This window comes from Chaetodon auriga, chromosome 5, assembly GCF_051107435.1.
Source record: "Chaetodon auriga isolate fChaAug3 chromosome 5, fChaAug3.hap1, whole genome shotgun sequence".
Lineage (NCBI taxonomy): Eukaryota > Metazoa > Chordata > Actinopteri > Chaetodontiformes > Chaetodontidae > Chaetodon > Chaetodon auriga.
In genome coordinates, this window is record NC_135078.1 from 11190166 (window position 1) to 11211400 (window position 21235).

The 21235-nt window shown below is 42.6% G+C and overlaps 4 protein-coding genes across 4 annotated transcripts in view; all 4 read right to left on the reverse strand.

Moving 5' to 3' along the window:
* Positions 1-5245, reverse strand: part of LOC143321068 (phospholipid-transporting ATPase ID-like) — a 36129-nt gene extending 30884 nt beyond the window's left edge. Inside the window, exon 1 of the mRNA XM_076731187.1 lies at positions 5118-5245. The gene's annotated coding sequence lies outside the window, so the exon portion shown is untranslated. The remainder of the gene's footprint in view (positions 1-5117) is intronic.
* Positions 5246-7671: 2426 nt separating this feature from the next.
* On the reverse strand, positions 7672-9186 carry LOC143321348 (zinc-binding protein A33-like). The gene has a single exon (XM_076731651.1). It carries the CDS (start codon positions 9103-9105, stop codon positions 7672-7674), a length of 1434 nt encoding a protein of 477 aa, XP_076587766.1. The 5' UTR covers positions 9106-9186.
* A 2383-nt stretch (positions 9187-11569) lies between these two features.
* On the reverse strand, positions 11570-12997 carry LOC143320662 (nuclear factor 7, brain-like). The gene has a single exon (XM_076730499.1). It carries the CDS (start codon positions 12995-12997, stop codon positions 11570-11572), a length of 1428 nt encoding a protein of 475 aa, XP_076586614.1.
* A 5125-nt stretch (positions 12998-18122) lies between these two features.
* Positions 18123-19556, reverse strand: LOC143321419 (zinc-binding protein A33-like). The gene has a single exon (XM_076731738.1). It carries the CDS (start codon positions 19554-19556, stop codon positions 18123-18125), a length of 1434 nt encoding a protein of 477 aa, XP_076587853.1.
* Positions 19557-21235: the final 1679 nt, after the last annotated feature.

The following is a 21235-nucleotide window of genomic DNA, read 5'->3' on the forward strand; positions in this document are numbered from 1 at the left end:
TCTCTTCCATACAAGATACTACACAATAGAGATGTACCCTTTTGTCCAATAAATTATGCTGTCATTCTCCTTCCAAAAGTGACTCAAAATTAAAAAAAAAACAAAGCGGAAATCCAACCTGTGTCCTAAACAGCAGGATGAAAACACTCAATACAGGGAAAAAAGGGTTGACCAGTGCAAAGCAGTGAATACTGAACATGCAGAGGTGTGTTCAGAAGGAACCGGATGGTAAATTTTAGAAGGTGGGGAAATTTTGTAAAAAGTCCTTGAAAAGGTGGCACCAACTTCAGCAAAGATGTGTCAGTGTTGAAAGAGAGAGTTTGAAAAATTCATCTTGTATAACAAACAGCTGGATACATGATGTGTCCTACACCAAACATCAAAAATTTATTTAAAATCTCAAAATTTTGGAGAATAATGGGAAAAAAACTTGTACCATCACGTAACAGAGGAAAATATAAGCTGTCAAAAATACATATGCCCTGACCAACAGAACCCACACAGGCAGCATACACATTATCTGCCGATCTAGTGATTTTGTAAACGCCCACATATATTGTTCCTCTAAAAAAAAAGACAAAAATCTTGGTCATACATGAAGTATAGAAATTAGTAATTACCTTTCACTTTGCAGAGGATTCTGGCTTTTACCTGCCCACAGTTCCACCACAGCTGTACTAACCTACATCCTTATTGGCCGAGCTCAGGGCCCTGGTCTGCGGTGGAGTTCTGTAGGCTTACAGTTGGAGCTGTTGTAGAAAACCCACATTTTCCAGAGCGCATGCTAACTGCTGCTGATTATCCCCAACATAAACCATGAGGGAAAAATTCGTTTTCTTTAGTTTGGACCGGATCTGTTTGGAGGCCAAGCTGAATACTGCATTCACAAGCTAACGTAGCTTGGAAACCTGGTATCTTTTTCATTGAAAACTTTTCTGTTTGGCAGAAGACTCTTAAATCTCGGATGTCAGAATTTTCCTCCATGAAAGAATGCACCAATAAAACTGACTTTTTAAAATCAAATACAGTGAAATGGCTAAAACATTGGTCTGTGAACACTGTTACATATTCACAGAAGGCAGACAGGTCATGAGCTATAATATAATAATAACATAAGCTAACCTTAACCTTAACCCAATCCACCTTCATCATTCCAGCTTGTTGTTGGTACTCTCCAATGACCATATATGTTGTTTTGGGGGTCACTGGCAATCAACCTATTCAGTTGCGTAGGTACGAGGATGTGTTGTGAAAAAGTATTGTTCTCGCACCAGAACCTCTAGTCGTCAGAGGCTCCAGAAGAGAAATCCCTGCTCTAAAGAAGGCAGGCCTAAAGAAGTATGTTTACCCACTATTTCATGAAAAGAAGTTTGCAAATCAGATTTTTTTTTTTTTTTAATCTCCAATTAAGCATCTTCTAACCCCTCAGATTTACCTGGTGACCCTTTTGAGGGGCCAGACCCCTACGCTGTGAACCACTAGACTAAACTCACAACTCAACGACTCTCTCTTTAAAAGGAGCTCCACCTCGAGCAGCTGCAGCTCTTAAATGCTGCGTACACATAAATGCATCAGCAAGAATCTAATAATATAATATGTAAGTACTGATCAGCCCCAGGAGGGCATTTCTACAGTGTTGTATTTGTGCCTTTGCACAGCAGCCCGTCATCGTGAAGCCTGCTCCTGACTATTGTTGGTTCATTTCCTCTTTATCAGATTTCCTTGTCCCGCGTACCTGTCACTGATAAAATGTTCAATCGACCACAGAATCAACTTCAGTCTAACCGACAACTAGACTAAATAAACAAGTGGAAGGTGACATACTGACAGTGTTTTGGTTTTTTCAAGGTTCCAGTGGGTTACTGATTAATGACAGTTTCCTTGGTGTTTCTGACTGGGAGTGAATGAGGAAGTTTACTGTGTGACCTTGTGATCGCAGCATAAGTCATCAGTCATCCCTTGCAAACTCTCAACTTTCCCTGATTCGTGTCTGAAAAAGAAAACGCCACCACAGTTAGGGGAAAGGGTTCTTCCATCGGAGAGAGTTCTGCCTTTGAGAACATTAAAACTGATTTGTGACTCTGTGTGTGAATGGAGACGTATATACAGATGAAAGCCTGTCACCTGTTCAGGCCTTTTTTTCTCCCCACTCATGATGAACAAAGCAAGAATAGAAAAGTGAGATGCAGTTATGACACGGGGGCACAATACAGTATCGAGCCCTGAGCGCCGCACCAAAAGACCCGGACAATCAACCTCTGAATAATTCACCTGACCTCTCAGGTCACAAAGCCACTCCCCCTCTCATCTTACCTGATAAAACCCTGACATTTTGATTGACCTTTAAAACTTAATCATCGCCTCCATGTACCGTAAAGGCTCAGCCCCTCAGGCAGACCCAGTGTCATATCGATCTAACGATGAACGATCTTCAAGCTGTGACACGAACTTGGATTTTGACCCACTTTAAATTCATGGAATCACCTTACGTGACCCTTCCAGACCTCTCGTCAGCGTTGAGTTTAGATGAAGCTGCTGAGGTGCGGTCACATGCAACCTTCTACAGTAATTTACATCTCCCAGCATTTTCTGCCCAATTCACCAAACTGCTTCAGTTTCTTCCTGCAGTAATACACAGATACAATCTCTACAATCCTTCTTTAACTTGGATGTACATACACTCTGATTCATACACACTCATTTCTCGTGTTGCAAGGCAACTTTGTACAAACATAATTCATGCAATTCAAACTGACTTATGAGAATAGTTAAGGTTTTTGAAGTGGGGTTGTATGAGGTGCTTACCCCACAGTTGGTGTATTACCTACTGTCGATGGGGGTCGGCACACCCCAGTACCAGTTTAGGAAGGTAAGCAATGTACTGAAGTGGACGGTGCAGCAGCACAGCATATTTTAGCCATCTAAAAGAAACAATATCAGTTTTTTGTATTCATTTTGAATATTTCCACTGCGTTACTTTGCCATCAGACAGATCTATCATCAGACCCATCGATGCACCCTCTAAAGCCACCAGACTCCTAATGCATTTTACTGCTGCCTCCAGTCTCAGGGGCGGGGCGTGTGGACAGGCAAGCCAGGCAGTTGCTTGGAGCCCCCGGCCACTAGGGGGGCCCCGGCCGCTTATTTACAACAACGATTATTGATAGGCCTGTGCTTTCAGAGACCTCTGTTGGTCCCTGGACCTCACTTTGAGCACCACTAATCTATTTTTTCAGTATTCATCTCAAATGTCCCGGAAATTGTGCATTTATGTGTGCAAAAACCAAATTTTTGCGGCATGCACGGATGGGTTGGGGGCCCCAGGGATTTCTTGCTTGGAGCCCCAAGAGACCCTAGCAATGCCACTGTCCAGTCTACAGCAGGACATGGCTCTGCCTCCGTGCTTGTACGCCTGCAGGTCCTCCACATTGGGGCTGTGTCAACCACCACCAGCAGTACCACTGAGACACACGGATGCGAAAAGCTTTCTTTGTAAGTGACACTACACAACTTGCAGCAATAAGATATATTTGAATGACTTAAGTTGAGAAACATCAGTGTGCACAGCAGAATAAAGCACAGCAGCAGGTGTGAAGGGTTAAATGTGGCTGTCAGTGAACTTGGTGAAGGGTTTGAAATCTAGAAGAAGAGAAGCTTCTGTTGTAATGTTTCAGTTACAGTGTCCATGAAGACACCTGGATGTACCTTGCTTTAAAAAACAGTGCCATCTAACTTTTGTGTGAGCAGGCAAACATCACAATTTGACCAGTCGCCTTTAAAGCTTCATGGTTTAGCTCTCAGCCGTAATGCTGAATTGTTGCTCTTCTGTGAGCCAGAGCATCAGAAACCCAGGGAAGGCTCTGCTGGCTGTTCCTCATGGCTAGTTTCGGGACCAAAGGACACCTGGTTTAACAGTGAGGGCCCCTCAGCTCTGGAAGTGCCTGAAGATCTGAGACTGCTGACATATCTGTTTTACCTTTATTATTGTTACTATCTCATATCATTGTTGGGTATTTTATTCAGTTGTACTTTGCATTATCCTAATTACTTGATTTCATCTGCCTTATCACAGTCCTGAAATGTTTTTCAACCAAACCAAAGTACTTTGTAACTTTGTTATGAAGAGTGCAGCTTAAATAAAGTCTATTATTATTATTGCTATTATTATTATTATTATTATTATTATTATTATTATTATTAGTGGTTGTGGTAGTAGTAGTAGTAGTAGTAGTAGTAGTACTGCAGTGCTGCCACTAGCACACAAAACAGTGATAATTCTATGAGGGCATAAAAGACTTTTCAGGGGCCCCTGACTTCTCAACGCCTCTGTGGGACAGTTACAGCTGACAGCCAATTAATAACCTCCTCTCATACTTTACTGTCTGAACCGAAAATAATCGGCACCACTCGTACAGGAAATGAATGAGTACTTCACTGTCTTCCGCTGTACATGATGTAGACATTGCTCATCATTCATCACCGCTTTACGGTCGAATACAGGATCAGTCCAATCACACGTTTCACAAACATCATCCTTCTCAGCGCTACTCTCAGTGTGCCGTCACCTTCATCTCTAGCGCATTAAAGACAGTACTGCAACTTTCAGATCTACACGAAAACTTCAAATGAAATCAGGTTTTGTGAACTGAAGAATGCTGCAGTGGTCGGCCACCATCACAAAAACAACAGAACACGCTTTGCTGATGTACTAAAGTCCTGCGCGCTGAGACTTTTAAAAAGTTGTACCTGCCAGAAGTTTTCGAGAAGTTTCCGCCCCCAACAGCACAAAGCTAAAATAACTGGTGTTGTTGTAGAAGTACCCACGATGAGTGTCATTTTGCTGAAGAACAGCAGAAAGAGAAGCAGAGCTTTCTTTGCCACCTCTCCTCTCCTCTCCTGCTCCGCCTTCACTCTTTCCGTTACTTTTTCAGCGTGGGGCTCCCCGGAGGGCAGCACAGGCAAGGAAAAGAGAGTGAGGAGACAACGCTCTCTGTCTTCCTCCTCCATCTCCTCCCTTTCTCCTAAGAAATCCATCTCAGCATGTAAACCCCCCCTCCCCGCTTCACCGTGATCCCATCCAAGGTCAGTACAAAGCGGGAGGCGGCGCGTCTTCTTACCGTGCGTCCTGGCTTCGTGCGGTGCGTCCCGGCTGAGCTGCGCGTCGCCTGCGGTCCCGGGAATAAACAAGAAAATCTCTCAACTACGAGGAGAGACGAGGACTAATGTTTCCCTCCTGGCTTCCAACCACCCGCCTCTCCTCCCCCTGACTGCGCTCCCCTCCTCCATTTCTCCACTCCTCCCTCATTCTCTGTGCACTCCCCTCCCTGGGCGCAGCGCTCGCCCCGTTTAGCTGTAATACGTCTGCTGGTCGTGAAAACACGTCCACAACGAGCAATTAGCACGAGTGGCTACAGGTGAGGTCACGTGACGTGCAGCGGTCATTAAGATTTGGTGAATTTAGGAGTGATGGAACCTCTTTTAGAAAAGCACCTGTTGACGTTTATTTTTCTTTTAAGACCTCACTGTCTCATGAATCCGGTGCTGTAGTGATTCATCTATCGGAAGATGCAGTCAGGGAACTTTCTTGAGTAAAAGCACGAACAGAAGACTTTAAAAATACTCGATTACAAGCAAAGGTCTGAAAGGTGAGTGAGTATAATCAGGAACTATCCGAATGAATCAAAGTACGCGCCCCTGTGACTGTTTTTGTTATATACAATATAGCATTAGATCATTATTAGTCATACATTAATGTAAAAGCAGGATTTCACTGTTGTAGTTGCTTGAGGAGGCGCTGAATTTTAAATATATTGTGCAGGACTGCAACTAATGATTATTTTTCAATGAATCTCCCAGAGGCCAAAGCGACCCCTTCACAATGTTTGTTTTGTCCACCCAAAAGTCCAAACGTCAAAATGACAAAAATATTTAAAAATTCTGAAAACAATTGCAAGGAAAAGCAGTGGATCTTCACATTTGAGAAGCTGGATCATAATTTGTTTGGCATTTTTGCTTGAAAAATGACAAATTTTTCCATCAATCGTCATATTGATTATTGAACTAATCATTTCAGGTGTACCTGTCTGTACTTCAAGGAAAAACACATTTGTGTACGAAAATGCTAATTTGTAAAGTACATTATTTCCCTTTAAAATGTAGTGGAGTAAGGTGAAAATAGGAAAGGTAAAGTATAAATACCTCAAAATTGTACTTGAGAACAGTACTTGAGTAAATGTACTTGTCACCACTGATCAGCTGCACAAACCAGTTTCATATGTTGTCTAAAACGTCCGTCGTCTTTGTAAGTATCTCACTTTGTCTTCACTTTGTCCTTTCACACTGCTCATCTTTGCTTTCTTTTCCTTAGATTGTCTCATGTCTGATCCTGTCACCTCTGACACTTCCCTCCTGCTCTTTGCTTTCTGTTTTCTGCTTGTCTGCAGCGTCTCTTTCTGTCCCTGACTGAGGTTTCAGTTTCCTGGAGACCCTTCAGAGGCAACTGCTGTGGTTTAAAGTGGCATTACACCCGAAATCTACACAGAGTGTATTAGGTACGGCTGCGTTTTTTGCTGTTTGAGTGATGTGATGTGTGGCAAAATTTGCAAGATCAACCTGATTTGGATGTAAATCATCAAGCTCTGTGTTTACACAGAGTCCCAGTTTTTCTGGATATGGCCTTGAACTTTCTTCAGGACAAATCTGGATCAGAAACAGCTTTCTGAATATTTTCTTTCATGCTGACACATGTTTGGTCATTTCTGTTCTTATAGGATCATATCTGTGTGTATTTCATGTTAAACATTAGCTTCAGTGTCTTGCTTAAGGACCCTTCACCTCTGTGACCTGAGCACGTTCGGCCCTGAACACTGACAAACTGTGTGTTGGATTCAGACCTGGACCGCTAAACAGGATGAAACACTGAACACCAACATGAGACTCAGATACAGTTGACGTGTTATAATATGATATAATAATAACTGTGTGCTGGACAATTCATTTTACTCTTACCTTGTGTGTCATCATGTGTTTCCTGGGGAGGATTTCCAAGAGGTTGACTCATAAACTTATTCAGTGTTTAATCAGAACTGTAGCAGGTGACAGAGTTCAGGCTGTAAAAGGTCACATTTGGACGTCCAGATGACGATCTGCTGCCATCTTTTCAGGCCTCTGGCTCTCAGCAACAAGTAAAATAAAGGCAACAGTTTGGTCATGTTTGTCTTATCAATGTCGATGTTTTATTTCAAAACATTTAAACACTTTGAATGTATTAAAGTAAAAACAGTTTGAGAAAATTATTGATTGAATAACTTTGAAAATTAGTTGAAAGATGAAAATTAATTGTGAAAATAAAGCTTTCAGTGGTTACATGATTTCAAATTAAAGACTATTTGAAATTAAATTGCAATTTAAATTTGTTGGTTATCCTTGGAAAATGCAAAAAAAAAAAAGAAAAGAAAAGAAAAGAAAACCTGGTGATAAAAGGTTTGTAATGATCACATTAAATCGACTAAATCAGGCTCTAACCTGGATCTCCACATCTTCTTCATTTACTTTCAAATTACAGGATTTTCACCTTTAAAAAACTAACTGTTATCGTCTGTAATTGACATGAAAGCAGCACATTATAAAAATCTGAATGAATCACTTGGACCTCACCATCCTCCCTGATCATCACACAGAAACATCACTTTGACACATTTTGATAGCAGCAGTTTTAGCATCACCAGCTTTTCCAATACTGAAATATGGGAAGAGCTTCTCAGTGAAAGTGTCTTTGTAAGTGTAGATGTGAGTCATGTCTTCAGGGTCGTAGAAGGACACCTTCTCCCTGTCATAGTCCAGCTGGACTCTGATCCTCTGGAGACTCTTCTTCACTGTGACAGTCTCACCAAGACCATCAGTGTATTTTCCACTGTCATGCAATAAACACCAGAATCCATATTCTGGTGAAAGAAATATCTCCCCCTTCCTGTCAACTGACTCTTTAGCCAAACCCACTCTCCATTCAGGATGGTCTCCCACCTCCACCTCCCAGCTGTGTTTCCCTGAGCTGAAGCCCTCAGAGCCCAGAACAAAATAGTATTTAGTGTTTCTCTCTGGATTGTCAGGAAGCTGCTGCTCTGTGTCTCCACACCTCACACTGGTCAGATCATCAGACAGACAGAGCCAGGGGCTTCCAGTGTTTGGGTCCAGAATGACAGGACTGAAGTGGACCTTGTCCTTCATCTTCTTCCAGACTGTGAAGGACAGGTTGCCCAGGTGTTTGGCCACATCTATCAGAGCTCCTGAGAGCAGCTGTGGATCTGACAGTGAGCACTGGACTCTGGCTCTGCTCTGAGTGGCTTTATAACTGCTGAGGAATGGCACGTTGTGTTTCTGCAGCTCTTCTTCAACAGCACAGATACTGTCTGACAGAGAGGAGATCTGCTGCTCAATCATCTTCATCTCTCTGCTCACAGTCCTCCCCTTCTGCTCCTCTTCCTCCCTCAGAGCTGCCAGTCTGGACTCCTCTTCCTCTTTCAGGAACTGGTGGAGCTTGTTGAACTCTGCTCTGATCTGCTTCTCTGTGGACAACAGCTGCTTCTTGGAGTGTTGAATCACTTCTTTGTATGTTTCCTCCACTCGTTTGTATTTGTCCCTCTTGTCCTGCAGAGACTGTAAGTCAGATTTCAGCTGGTCCTTCAGCTCACTGACTGCTTGTTCTACAGGAACCACCTTGTGACTCTGGTGCAGAGAAAACTCACAGACAGGACACACAGCTCGCTGCTCGTCCTCACAGAACCAATAAGAGACATCTGGATGTTCATCACACACGACCTGCTCTTTCTCTTTCTTCTTTCCTTTTTCTGTCTCAGATGTTTCAGATTTCTGTCTCCCAGCAAAGACGTCAGCCAGTTTCTTCAGTGCAATGTTCTCTTGTGGATCTTCTTTTGAGGATTTTCTTTTACAAATGGGACAGTCTTTGTTTTTAGCTTGTTCCCAGAATTGTTGCAGGCAGCTTGAACAGAAGCTGTGGTTGCAGCTCAGAGACACAGGATCTCTGAAAGTCTCTGAACACACATGGCAACTCAGGAAATCTTCAACGAGGGCAATTTTCTCAGCCATTTGTATCCAAATTGTCTTTCAAGAGTAAGACTCACCAAGTTACTGTTCCTTCTCTTGAGTGCTTAAAATCTTCCAGTTTTTTTTGTTTTCCAGCAGAGATTTCACACGATGTAACGGCGTCTCAGCTCTGTTCAACAAGGTCGAACTACTCTTTCATTTTCACTTCGCTCCGTTTCAAATGAAATTATGAAGAGGAAATGCTGCTATGTCACGTTGTCACCAGCAGATGGAGTCAGAGTGCTTTGAGAGGAGTGAGGACTGAACATTTCAGCAGGGTGACAGACACCAAACTTTTTTGTATGTATACTTACTTAATTAATTGTATTTAATTTTTCTATCTTACATTCTTTTTTTTCATCAAGTCACAGAGACCAAATGTATGTAAAATGCGTTGGGTAAAATAATTCAGTAAATAACAGATTTCTTCTTGTTCGTTAAGATAAAGTTAAGGTGAATTATTTCACAGATTTGTCTCTCAGTCTTCTTTCTCTCTCAGGTTCTTTGTTTTCATCAGTGCAGAAAAAGTCCAGGAAGAAGGACAGGAAGCGCTCTGAGCAACAACTTGGAAGCATGTGAGATCAAACCCCAGAGAGGACAGAGGAAGAGTAACGTGTACAAGATGCATGGACTCACACAGTGGTGATGAAGGTGAACATGAACAGGCAACTGACAAACATGTTTGGTTTCATGCAAACAGCAACTGAAACGTCGTCTGTCAGGATAAGATGAATCGTTGTTTCTGTAAATAACAAAGAAACAAGAAACTTCCACCTTCTGCTGTGGCTTTAAAGACCGCTTGGCTCTGTTTGTGGTCACATTTACATCCAGCTGTATTTATGTCCTACAGATCAATTTATGTGATGCTTGATATATTTGAATCAGTCTTTCAATCTCACTCCGACAGTGTCAATCAAAACTACAGCTACACACCTTCATCGTATTGATTGGGAACACATCATCCTCAGCTGAGTAGCTAAAGTAGACCAGTAACTGCATTATGGGCTCTGCAGCCACCATGCATAGGACAGCTTTAAGCCTCATTGAAACTGTACATTGAAGTCGAGCTGGTTTCTATTTGAACATCATCTATTTCACAGATTTCACAGCTGGCCGTCAGGCTGCACTGTGAGTGATTTGACCACAAGATGGAGCTCTGCTCTCAGTACAGACATTTATGTGCACTTGTTTCTCAAGGAGAAGAGGACAGGCAGAATAAAATCTCTGCAATTTGACTTTGACAGTTCTTCATCTTTCAGTGTTTTTCATTTGAAGTTATTTTGGGCGTCTGAGCTTCTCAAGCAATATCTTTCCTTTTAGCGCCAACGTACTCTTGTCCAAAGGTCAGATGTAGCCAGAATGGAGCAGGTGGGTATTCAGTTTTCCCAAGACCACCGAGAGAGGGGTTATTCAGGTGGCCGAGGGCAGCGACGCCATCTTCAGGTTCTACAGGCTCCACTTGTTCGCGGGCAGCTCGAAGCTCATCGGGTTCACGGAACTTTACTCCAGTGATAAAGAGGATGATCGTTTTGGAGCAATCGCGGCCCCCCGTCAATGGCACTTGTCCCGAGATCACAAAGGATCTCGTAGTTGCTGTGAAAGTATTTTGTTTCCTTCCTCATCGAGAACACAAAGAACTGTGGTCGGTTTGGATTGAAAAGGTGACAAAACAGCCTCCACAGAAAGAACTGGACTCAGACTGTACTCGAAGTATTTCCATTTTATGGTACTTTATACTCTTTACTTGACCACCTTCATTCAAGTAGATAAAATGAGCTCCATGGTCACCAGCTGCAATATCAAAATGCTGCTTCCATGTTAATTCAGTATTTAAATTCATTCATTCATCTTCTATACCCGCGTATCCCTTTCGGGGTTGCGGGGGGCTGGAGCCTATCCCAGCTGGCAATGGGCGAGAGGCGGGGTACACCCTGAACCGGTCGCCAGCCGATCGCAGGGCAACGTAGACAAACACGCAGACAGACGTCCATTTACACTCACACTCACACCTACAGACAATTTAGAGTCACCAATTAACCTAATGAGTATGTTTTTGGTCTGTGGGAGGAAGCCGAAGTGCCCGGAGAGAACATGCACGGGAAGAACATGCAAACTTCACACAGAAAGGCACTGCCCAACCCGGGGATCGAACCAGTGACCTCCCTGCTGTGAGGCACGCGCACTACCTGCTGCTCCACCATGCCGCCTCAGTATTTAAATGTTTTTCTAAAATATTATAACTCTCTACAGGAGGACATCTTGCACAATGAACACTTTTATTTAGAGACTGAAGGACATTTGTTACGGCCGCCACCGTTCTTGTGTGTGTTCTTGCGCCCTGCATGTATGTGAGTGGTTACAGGTGAGTGGGTGTGGAAACAGGACCCCTCCTCCGGAAGAGGACAGCGATTGGGGAGTTTATAAAAATCTGAATGAATCACTTGGACCTCACCATCCTCCCTGATCATCACACAGAAACATCACTTTGACACATTTTGATAGCAGCAGTTTTAGCATCACCAGCAGATCCAATCTGAAAATATGGGAAGAGTTTCTCAGTGAAAGTGTCTTTGTAAGTGTAGATGTGAGTCATGTCTTCAGGGTCGTAGAAGGACACCTTCCCCCTGTCATAGTCCAGCTGGACTCTGATCCTCTGGAGACTCTTCTTCACTGTGACAGTCTCAGCATAAACATCAGTGTATTGTCCATTGTAATATGTTAAACACCAGATCCCTTGTTTTGGGCCAGGATACTCCATTGCGTTCCTGTCAACTGACTCTTTAGCCAAACCCACTCTCCATTCAGGATGGTCTCCCACCTCCACCTCCCAGCTGTGTGTCCCTGAGCTGAAGCCCTCAGAGCCCAGAACAGTGTCGCAGTAACTGTTTCTCTCTGGATTGTTCGGAAGCTGCTGCCATTTGTCTCCATTACTCACACTGGTCAGATCATCAGACAGATAGAGCCTGCGGTGTCCAGTGTTTGGGTCCAGAATGACAGGACTGAAGTGGACCTTGTCCTTCATCTTCTTCCAGACTGTGAAGGACAGGTTGCCCAGGTGTTTGGCCACATCTATCAGAGCTCCTGAGAGCAGCTGTGGATCTGACAGTGAGCACTGGACTCTGGCTCTGCTCTGAGTGGCTTTATAACTGCTGAGGAATGGCACGTTGTGTTTCTGCAGCTCTTCTTCAACAGCACAGATACTGTCTGACAGAGAGGAGATCTGCTGCTCAATCATCTTCATCTCTCTGCTCACAGTCCTCTTCCTCTGCTCCCCTTCCTCCCTCAGAGCTGCCAGTCTGGACTCCTCTTCCTCTTTCAGGAACTGGTGGAGCTTGTTGAACTCTGCTCTGATCTGCTTCTCTGTGGACAACAGCTGCTTCTTGGAGTGTTGAATCATTTCTTTGTATGTTTCCTTCACTTCTTTGTATTTGTCCCTCTTGTCCTGCAGAGACTGTAAGTCAGATTTCAGCTGGTCCTTCAGCTCACTGACTGCTTGTTCTACAGGAACCACCTTGTGACTCTGGTGCAGAGAAAACTCACAGACAGGACACACAGCTCGCTGCTCGTCCTCACAGAACAATTTAGGCTCTTCTTGATGTTTACTACACACCACCTCCACCTCTGCCTGTCCTATTTTTGTCTCAGATGATTCAGATTTCTGTCTCTCAGTAAAGGCTTCAGCCAGTTTCTTCAGTGCAATGTTCTCTTGTGGATCGTCCGTTGAGGATTTTCTTTGACAAATGGGACAGTTTTTGTTTTTAGCTTGTTCCCAGAATTGTTGCAGGCAGCCTGAACAGAAGCTGTGGTTGCAGCTCAGAGACACAGGATCTCTGAAAGTCTCTGAACACACATGGCAACTCAGGAAACCTTCGAGAAGAGCAGTTTTCTCAGCCATTTGATTGTTTTTCTGTTTTGTTTTGAAATGAAAGACTCACCAAGTTTTCCTTCCCTCCAGTCCGACTCTCAGTCTCCTAAATGTGTAGTGTTCAACAGATTGCCCACAAGAGAGAGAATCTGCTCTCTCAACCTCTTTCATTAGTTAATCATTGATGGTAGTTAATCTCACCCTCTCATTTCATGACCAGCAGATATAACAGACACTTAACAAGCTGTCCTTCAGAACATTTCTTTCTGGATTCAAACATGTTTAAACCCTCTGTGTGACGACCTGATGAGTTCAACAGTGACAGGACGGTGAACAGTTTTATCTCTTTGTCACAGTGAACACTGGTGATGAAAAGGCCACTGATGTAAAACACTTAAGACGGAGCTTCTCTGTGACATTAAAATGAACTGTGTGTGTCTGTTAGTTTTCAGGTGTGATTAGCTAAATCCAGGGTTTACATTCTTCAGAATGCAGACTTCTAGAAACATTTGTTCACTTTTCCTGTTTATTGCTGATTACCGCTCTCATTATCTTTGGACTTTGTGCAGCAGTTTTGCTTAATTGCCTGAACTTTGAACATGTACCTGTAGTAAATGTGTCATCGAGAATTTATTAACATAAAATGACAATCAAACAAAGACTTGCGGGAGGGTGAGGCTGGCAAACGTCAAAACCAAAGTGATAAGTCCAAAAGCAAAATATAACCCACAGAAACAGGGCACTTGGACAGACTGCTCAGTCCTGCCTACTCACAAGAAGGCTGGACACGTGATACATGAGGTATGAAGACAAACTGGCAAAGACTGAGGGAAACACACAGACTTAAATATATTGGGAGGGAAGACTAACAAGGCACAGGTGGAAACAAATGAGTGACAGGTGACACAAATCAAACCATCACCAGGGAGAGAAAACACATGAAGTAAAGCAAAAGATGACACATGAGGAAAACTTTCAACATAAAACAGGAAATATCAAAACTAACACTGAACCATGACACTACTTCCTTGTTATTTCTGTTTCACTTTTTTTTCTGTATAGGATCAACAGTTTAATTGCAGTAACAGTCCTGAAGGTCATGTCTTTTTCACCTTCTTTGTCTTCAATGTGAAAGTTAGCAAATACTAAAAGCTGAATAGTAAATCTGTTCTTAACACACAGAAACATGAAAACATATCTACAATATCAGCCTCAACATTTTCTGTCTGTACAAAATTGAGGTACTTTTAATGATTTCAGTATTTATATTCCATGTTACTTTCCACTTCTTGTCCACTGAATTTAAGAGGGAAAATTTCTTTTAGCACATTACATTTGTACAAGTTACTTTCAGATTAAAATGCCGTGTGTCACAAATATTCATCAGTACCATACAACTCCAAATCATCACATTCTGTTTGTTTACATTTTACAGAGTCCCAGTTTTTCTGGATATGACCTTGAACTTTCTTCAGAACAAATACGTATCAGAAACAGCTTTCTGAACATTTTCTTTCATGCTGACACACGTTTGGTCATTTCTGTTCTTATAGGATCATATCTGTGTGTATTTCATGTTAAACATTAGCTTCAGTGTCTTGCTTAAGGACCCTTCACCTCTGTGACCTGAGCAAGTTCGGCCCTGAACACTGACAAACTGTGTCCAAAGGTCAGTTGTAGCTAGACTGGAGACCACAGAGAGAGGGGTTATTCAGGTGGCCGAGGGCAGCGACGCCATCTTCAGGTTCTACGGGCTCCACTTGTTCGCGGACAGCTCGAAGCTCATCGGGTTCACGGAACTTTACTCCAGTGATACAGAGGCTGATAGTTTTGGAGCAATTGCGGCCCCCCGTCAATGGCACTTGTCCCGAGATCACAAAGGATCTCGTAGTTGCTGTGAAAGTATTTTGTTTTCTTCCTCATCGAGAACACAAAGAACTGTGGTCGGTTTGGATTGAAAAGGTGGCAAAACAGCCTCCACAGAAAGAACTGGACTCAGACTGTACTCGAAGTATTTCCATTTTATGGTACTTTATACTCTTCACTTGACCACCTTCATTCAAGTGGATAAAATGAGCTCCATGGTCACCAGCTGCAATATCAAAATGCTGCTTCCATGTTAATTCAGTATTTAAATTCATTCATTCATTCATCTTTCGGGGGGCTGGAGCCTATCCCAGCTGGCAATGGGCGAGAGGCCTGAACCAGTCGCCAGTCAATCGCAGGGCAACATAGACAAACACACAGACAGACAACCATTCACACTCACACTCACACGGACAATTCACACCAATTCACCAATGAGCATGTTTTTGGCCTGTGGGAGGAGGCCGGAGTGCCCGGGGACAACCCACGCATGTAAAAACTTCACACAGAAAGGCCCTGCCCAACCCGGGGATCGAACCAGCGACCTCCTTGCTGTGAGGCACACGCACTACCTGCTGCGCCACCGTGCCGCCTCAGTATTTAAATGTTTTTCTAAAATATTATAACTCTGAAGGACATTTGTTACGGCCACCACCGTTGTTGTGTGTGTTTGTGAGTGTGTTCTTGTGTCATGTATGTGAGTGGTTGCAGGTGAGTGGGTGTGGAAACAGGACTCCTCCTCCGGAAGAGGACAGCGATTGGGGAGTAGCCAGCCGGTGCCCAATCATCTGCAAGCGGTTATCTCCTGCTGGCTACAAGAGTTGTCTCAGCCTGGCAGTGTGTGGCTGGCACGTCTCATGACCAGAGCTCGACACAGGAGAGATTCATTTGGTTTATTGTAGATTTGTCTGAGCTCGTGCTCCTTGTGTTCTTGTTGTAACCAGACCTGGGGACTGATTTTACACCCACTTCCAGTCATATTGTTTGTTAGCCTCAATAGGCTTATGGGTGCTATTTCTTTTGTATTTTGGTTCTTGTTTTCCACCTGTACTGTCGGCCTCATTTAGGAGGGTTTTATTTCCATTTCGTTTTGTTTGTGATTCAGGTCAGCTCTCGTTTTTGAGAGGTCTCTTTCGGTTATGTTTATTTCATTTGAGAAGCACCCAACTGGTCTTTTTGTTGGCTGGGAAGTTGTCCTTTGTACCCAAACAATTTAAAATGACTTGGGTTTAAATAAATAACTATATTAACCAGTTACATCTGGTTGTTTTTTTTTATTACTTCTTTACCCCTAGCGAGCTGGGTCGTAACAACATTTTTATGATAATATTACCTTTTCTTAAGTTACAGTATTTTTACCTATTGCTCGTTAAATAAATAATAAAACTTAAATAACAGATTTAAATAATCTTCCATCCTGGTTCTTAACGTCCTTCCAGGTGAAAATAGAAGTGATCTGCCCTGATACTGATGCCTGTTATTACTCAATTGGTCATATCTGAGAAATAAAGAGGGGTGACAAATTAAAGGAAAAAACAACATTAAATATTGAAGTAGTTTGGCATTCAGCCACTAGGAGGTTTGTCAGAGATTCTCCAAGTGTGTGAACTCCACAGGAGAGATGACCAAGATTCTTCCACAGCATATTCCCTCGTCTGCTGTTTGGATGGTGGAGAGCGTCGTCTAACACAAACTCCTCCCATCGCTGATCATTTGGGTAAAGATCCTGTGACTGTGAAGGCCTTAATATATGATTCATATTATTTTCATGTTCCTCGGACCATTCAGGGACCCTCATGACCTGTATGGAAACATCGGCATATCTGTATTTTTCTTTGTCGTCCGTCTGGTTATGATCTTATAAATCTGATTCATTCACACTGAGTTTGTTTTTTTTAACAGTTAAAAGGCTCTTGGAGACGAGCAAATTAAAAAAACTTGTTACATGATAAAATAGTAACAAACTGTAAATAATTTACAAGATAAAAATAAATTAAACAATCAGATTGTTTCTGTTGAAATGTGTTTTTAGTATCATCATCATGAAGCATGTGATAAACATGAGCCTGTCCCAACTTTACTCAAACGTGTTGCTGCCATCAAATTCTACATGAGGACAGAATTTACAAAATCAAGAGTCCCAGTTTTTCTGGATATGGCCTTGAACTTTCTTCAGAACAAATCCGTATCAGAAACAGCTTTCTTGACATTTTCTTTCATGCTGACACACGTTTGGTCATTTCTGTTCTTATAGGATCATATCTGTGTGTATTTCATGTTAAACATTAGCGTCAGTGTCTTGCTTAAGGACCCTTCACCTCTGTGACCTGAGCACGTTCGGCCCTGAACACTGACAAACTATGTGTTGGATTCAGACCTGGACCGCTAAACAGGATGAAACACTGAAATGCCAACATGAGACTCAGATACAGTTGACGTGTAATAATATGATATAATAATAACTGTGTGCTGGACAATTCATTTTACTCTTATATTGCATATTCTTCTCCTTCCAAACACTCCTCCTCCACTTTTCTGAAGCAGGTGATAAAGTCAGAAACACCTTGTGTGTCATCATGTGTTTCCTGGGGAGGATTTCCAAGAGGTTGACTCATGAAATTATTCAGTGTTTAATCAGAACTGTAGCAGGTGACAGAGTTCAGGCTGTAAAAGGTCACATTTGGACGTCCAGATGACGATCTGCTGCCATCTTTTCAGGCCTCTGGGTCTCAGCAACAAGTAAAATAAAGGCAACAGTTTGGTCATGTTTATCTTATCAATGTCGATGTTTTATTCAAACATTTAAACACTTTGATTGTATTAAAGTAAAAGCAGTTTGAAGAAATTATTGATTGAATTTCTTTGAAAATTAGTTGAAAGATGAAAATTAATAGTGAAAATAAAGCTTTCAGTGGTTACATGATTTCAAATTAAAGCCTATTTTAAATTAAAAAAATACATATATTGGCAACTTAAATTTGTTGGTCATCCTTGGAAAATGTAAAAAAAAAAATAAAAAAAATAAAAAAAAAATTTAGTTTTAAAATGATCACATTAAATCGACTCCAGTTCTTGAAGCATGTTCACACCACAAACAGCGTTTTGGAAAAAATCTTTAACAACAAATTAATCAGGCTCTAACCTGGATCTCCACATCTTCTTCATTTACTTTCAAATTACAGGATTTTCACCTTTCAAGAACTAACTGTTATTGTCTGTAATTGACATGAAACCAGCAAATTATAAAAATTTGAATGAATCACTTGGACCTCACCATCCTCCCTGATCATCACACAGAAACATCACTTTGACACATTTTGATAGCAGCAGTTTTAGCATCACCAGCAAGTGAAATACCAAAATATGGGAAGAGTTTCTCAGTGAAAGTGTCTTTGTAAGTGTAGATGTGAGTCATGTCTTCAGGGTCGTAGAAGGACACCTTCTCCCTGTCATAGTCCAGCTGGACTCTGATCCTCTGGAGACTCTTCTTCACTGTGACAGTCTCACCAAGACCATTAATGTATTTTCCACTGCGATGCACCAAACACCAGATTCCATATTCTGGTGAAAGAAATATCTTCCCCTTCCTGTCAACTGACTCTTCAGCCAAACCCACAGTCCAGTCAGGATGGTCTCCCACCTCCACCTCCCAGCTGTGTTTCCCTGAGCTGAAGCCCTCAGAGCCCAGAACAGTGGGATATTTAGTGTATCTCTCTGGATTGTCAGGAAGCTGCTGCTCTGTGTCCCCACACGTCACACTGGTCAGATCATCAGACAGATAGAGCCAGAGGTTTCCAGTGTTTGGGTCCAGAATGACAGGACTGAAGTGGACCTTGTCCTTCATCTTCTCCCAGACTGTGAAGGACAGGTTGCCCATGTGTTCGGCCACATCTATCAGAGCTCCTGAGAGCAGCTGTGGATCTGACAGTGAGCACTGGACTCTGGCTCTGCTCTGAGTGGCTTTATAACTGCTGAGGAATGGCACGTTGTGTTTCTGCAGCTCTTCTTCAACAGCACAGATACTGTCTGACAGAGAGGAGATCTGCTGCTCAATCATCTTCATCTCTCTGCTCACAGTCCTCTTCCTCTGCTCCCCTTCCTCCCTCAGAGCTGCCAGTCTGGACTCCTCTTCCTCTTTCAGGAACTGGTGGAGCTTGTTGAACTCTGCTCTGATCTGCTTCTCTGTGGACAACAGCTGCTTCTTGGAGTGTTGAATCACTTCTTTGTATGTTTCCTCCACTCGTTTGTATTTGTCCCTCTTGTCCTGCAGAGACTGTAAGTCAGATTTCAGCTGGTCCTTCAGCTCACTGACTGCTTGTTCTACAGGAACCACCTTGTGACTCTGGTGCAGAGAAAACTCACAGACAGGACACACAGCTCGCTGCTCGTCCTCACAGAACCAATAAGAGACATCTGGATGTTCATCACACACGACCTGCTCTTTCTCTTTCTTCTTTCCTTTTTCTGTCTCAGATGATTCAGATTTCTGTCTCTCAGTAAAGGCTTCAGCCAGTTCCTTCAGTGTAAAGTTCTCTTGTGGATCGTCCGTTGAGGATTTTCTTTTACAAATGGGACAGTTTTTGTTTTTAGCTTGTTCCCAGAATTGTTGCAGGCAGCTTGAACAGAAGCTGTGGTTGCAGCTCAGAGACACAGGATCTCTGAAAGTCTCTGAACACACATGGCAACTCAGGTAACCTTGGATGAGGGCAACTTTCTCAGCCATCTGTATCCAAATTGTCTTTCAAGAGTAAGACTCACCAAGTTACTGTTCCTTCTCTTGAGTGCTTAAAATCTTCCAGTTTTTTTTGTTTTCCAGCAGAGATCTCACACGATGTAACGGCGTCTCAGCTCTGTTCAACAAGGTCGAACTACTCTTTCGTTTTCACTTCTCTCCGTTTCAAATGAAATTATGAAGAGGAAATGCTGCTATGTCACGTTGTCACCAGCAGATGGAGTCAGAGTGCTTTGAGAGGAGTGAGGACTGAACATTTCAGCAGGGTGACAGACACCAAACTTTTTTGTATGTATACTTACTTAATTGATTTTATTTAATTTTTCTATCTTACATTCTTTTTTTCATCAAGTCACAGAGACCAAATGTATGTAAAATGCATTGGGTAAAATAATTCAGTAAATAACAGATTTCTTCTTGTTCGTTAAGATAAAGTTCAGGTGAATTATTTCACAGATTTGTCTCTCAGTCTTCTTTCTCTCTCAGGTTCTTTGTTTTCATCAGTGCAGAAAAAGTCCAGGAAGAAGGACAGGAAGTGCACTGAGCAACAACTTGGAAGCATGTGAGATCAAACCCCAGAGAGGACAGAGGAAGAGGAACGTGTACAAGATGCATGGACTCACACAGTGGTGATGAAGGTGAACATGAACAGGCAACTGACAAACATGTTTGGTTTCATGCAAACAGCAACTGAAACGTCGTCTGTCAGGATAAGATGAATCGTTGTTTCTGTAAATAACAAAGAAACAAGAAACTTCCACCTTCTGCTGTGACTTTAAAGACCGCTTGGCTCTGTTTGTGGTCACATTTACATCCAGCTGTATTTATGTCCTACAGATCAATTTATGTGATGCTTGATATATTTGAATCAGTCTTTCAATCTCACTCCGACAGTGTCAGTCAAAACTACAGCTACACACCTTCATCGTATTGATTGGGAACACATCATCCTCAGCTGAGTAGCTAAAGTAGACCAGTAACTGCATTATGGGCTCTGCAGCCACCATGCATAGGACAGCTTTAAGCCTCATTGAAACTGTACATTGAAGTCAAGCTGGTTTCTATTTGAACATCATCTATTTCACAGATTTCACAGCTGGCCGTCAGGCTGCACTGTGAGTGATTTGACCACAAGATGGAGCTCTGCTCTCAGTACAGACATTTATGTGCACTTGTTTCTCAAGGAGAAGAGGACAGGCAGAATAAAATCTCTGCAATTTGACTTTGACAGTTCTTCATCTTTCAGTGTTTTTCATTTGAAGTTATTTTGGGCGTCTGAGCTTCTCAAGCAATATCTTTCCTTTTAGCGCCAACGTACTCTTGTCCAAAGGTCAGATGTAGCCAGAATGGAGCAGGTGGGTATTCAGTTTTCCCGAGACCACCGAGAGAGGGGTTATTCAGGTGGCCGAGGGCAGCGACGCCATCTTCAGGTTCTACAGGCTCCACTTGTTCGTGGACAGCTCGAAGCTCATCGGGTTCACAGAACTTTACTCCAGTGATAAAGAGGATGATCGTTTTGGAGCAATCGCGGCCCCCCGTCAATGGCACTTGTCTCGAGATCACAAAGGATCTCATAGTTGCTGTGAAAGTATTTTGATTCCTTCCTCATCGAGAACACAAAGAACTGTGGTCGGTTTGGATTGAAAAGGTGGCAAAACAGCCTCCACAGA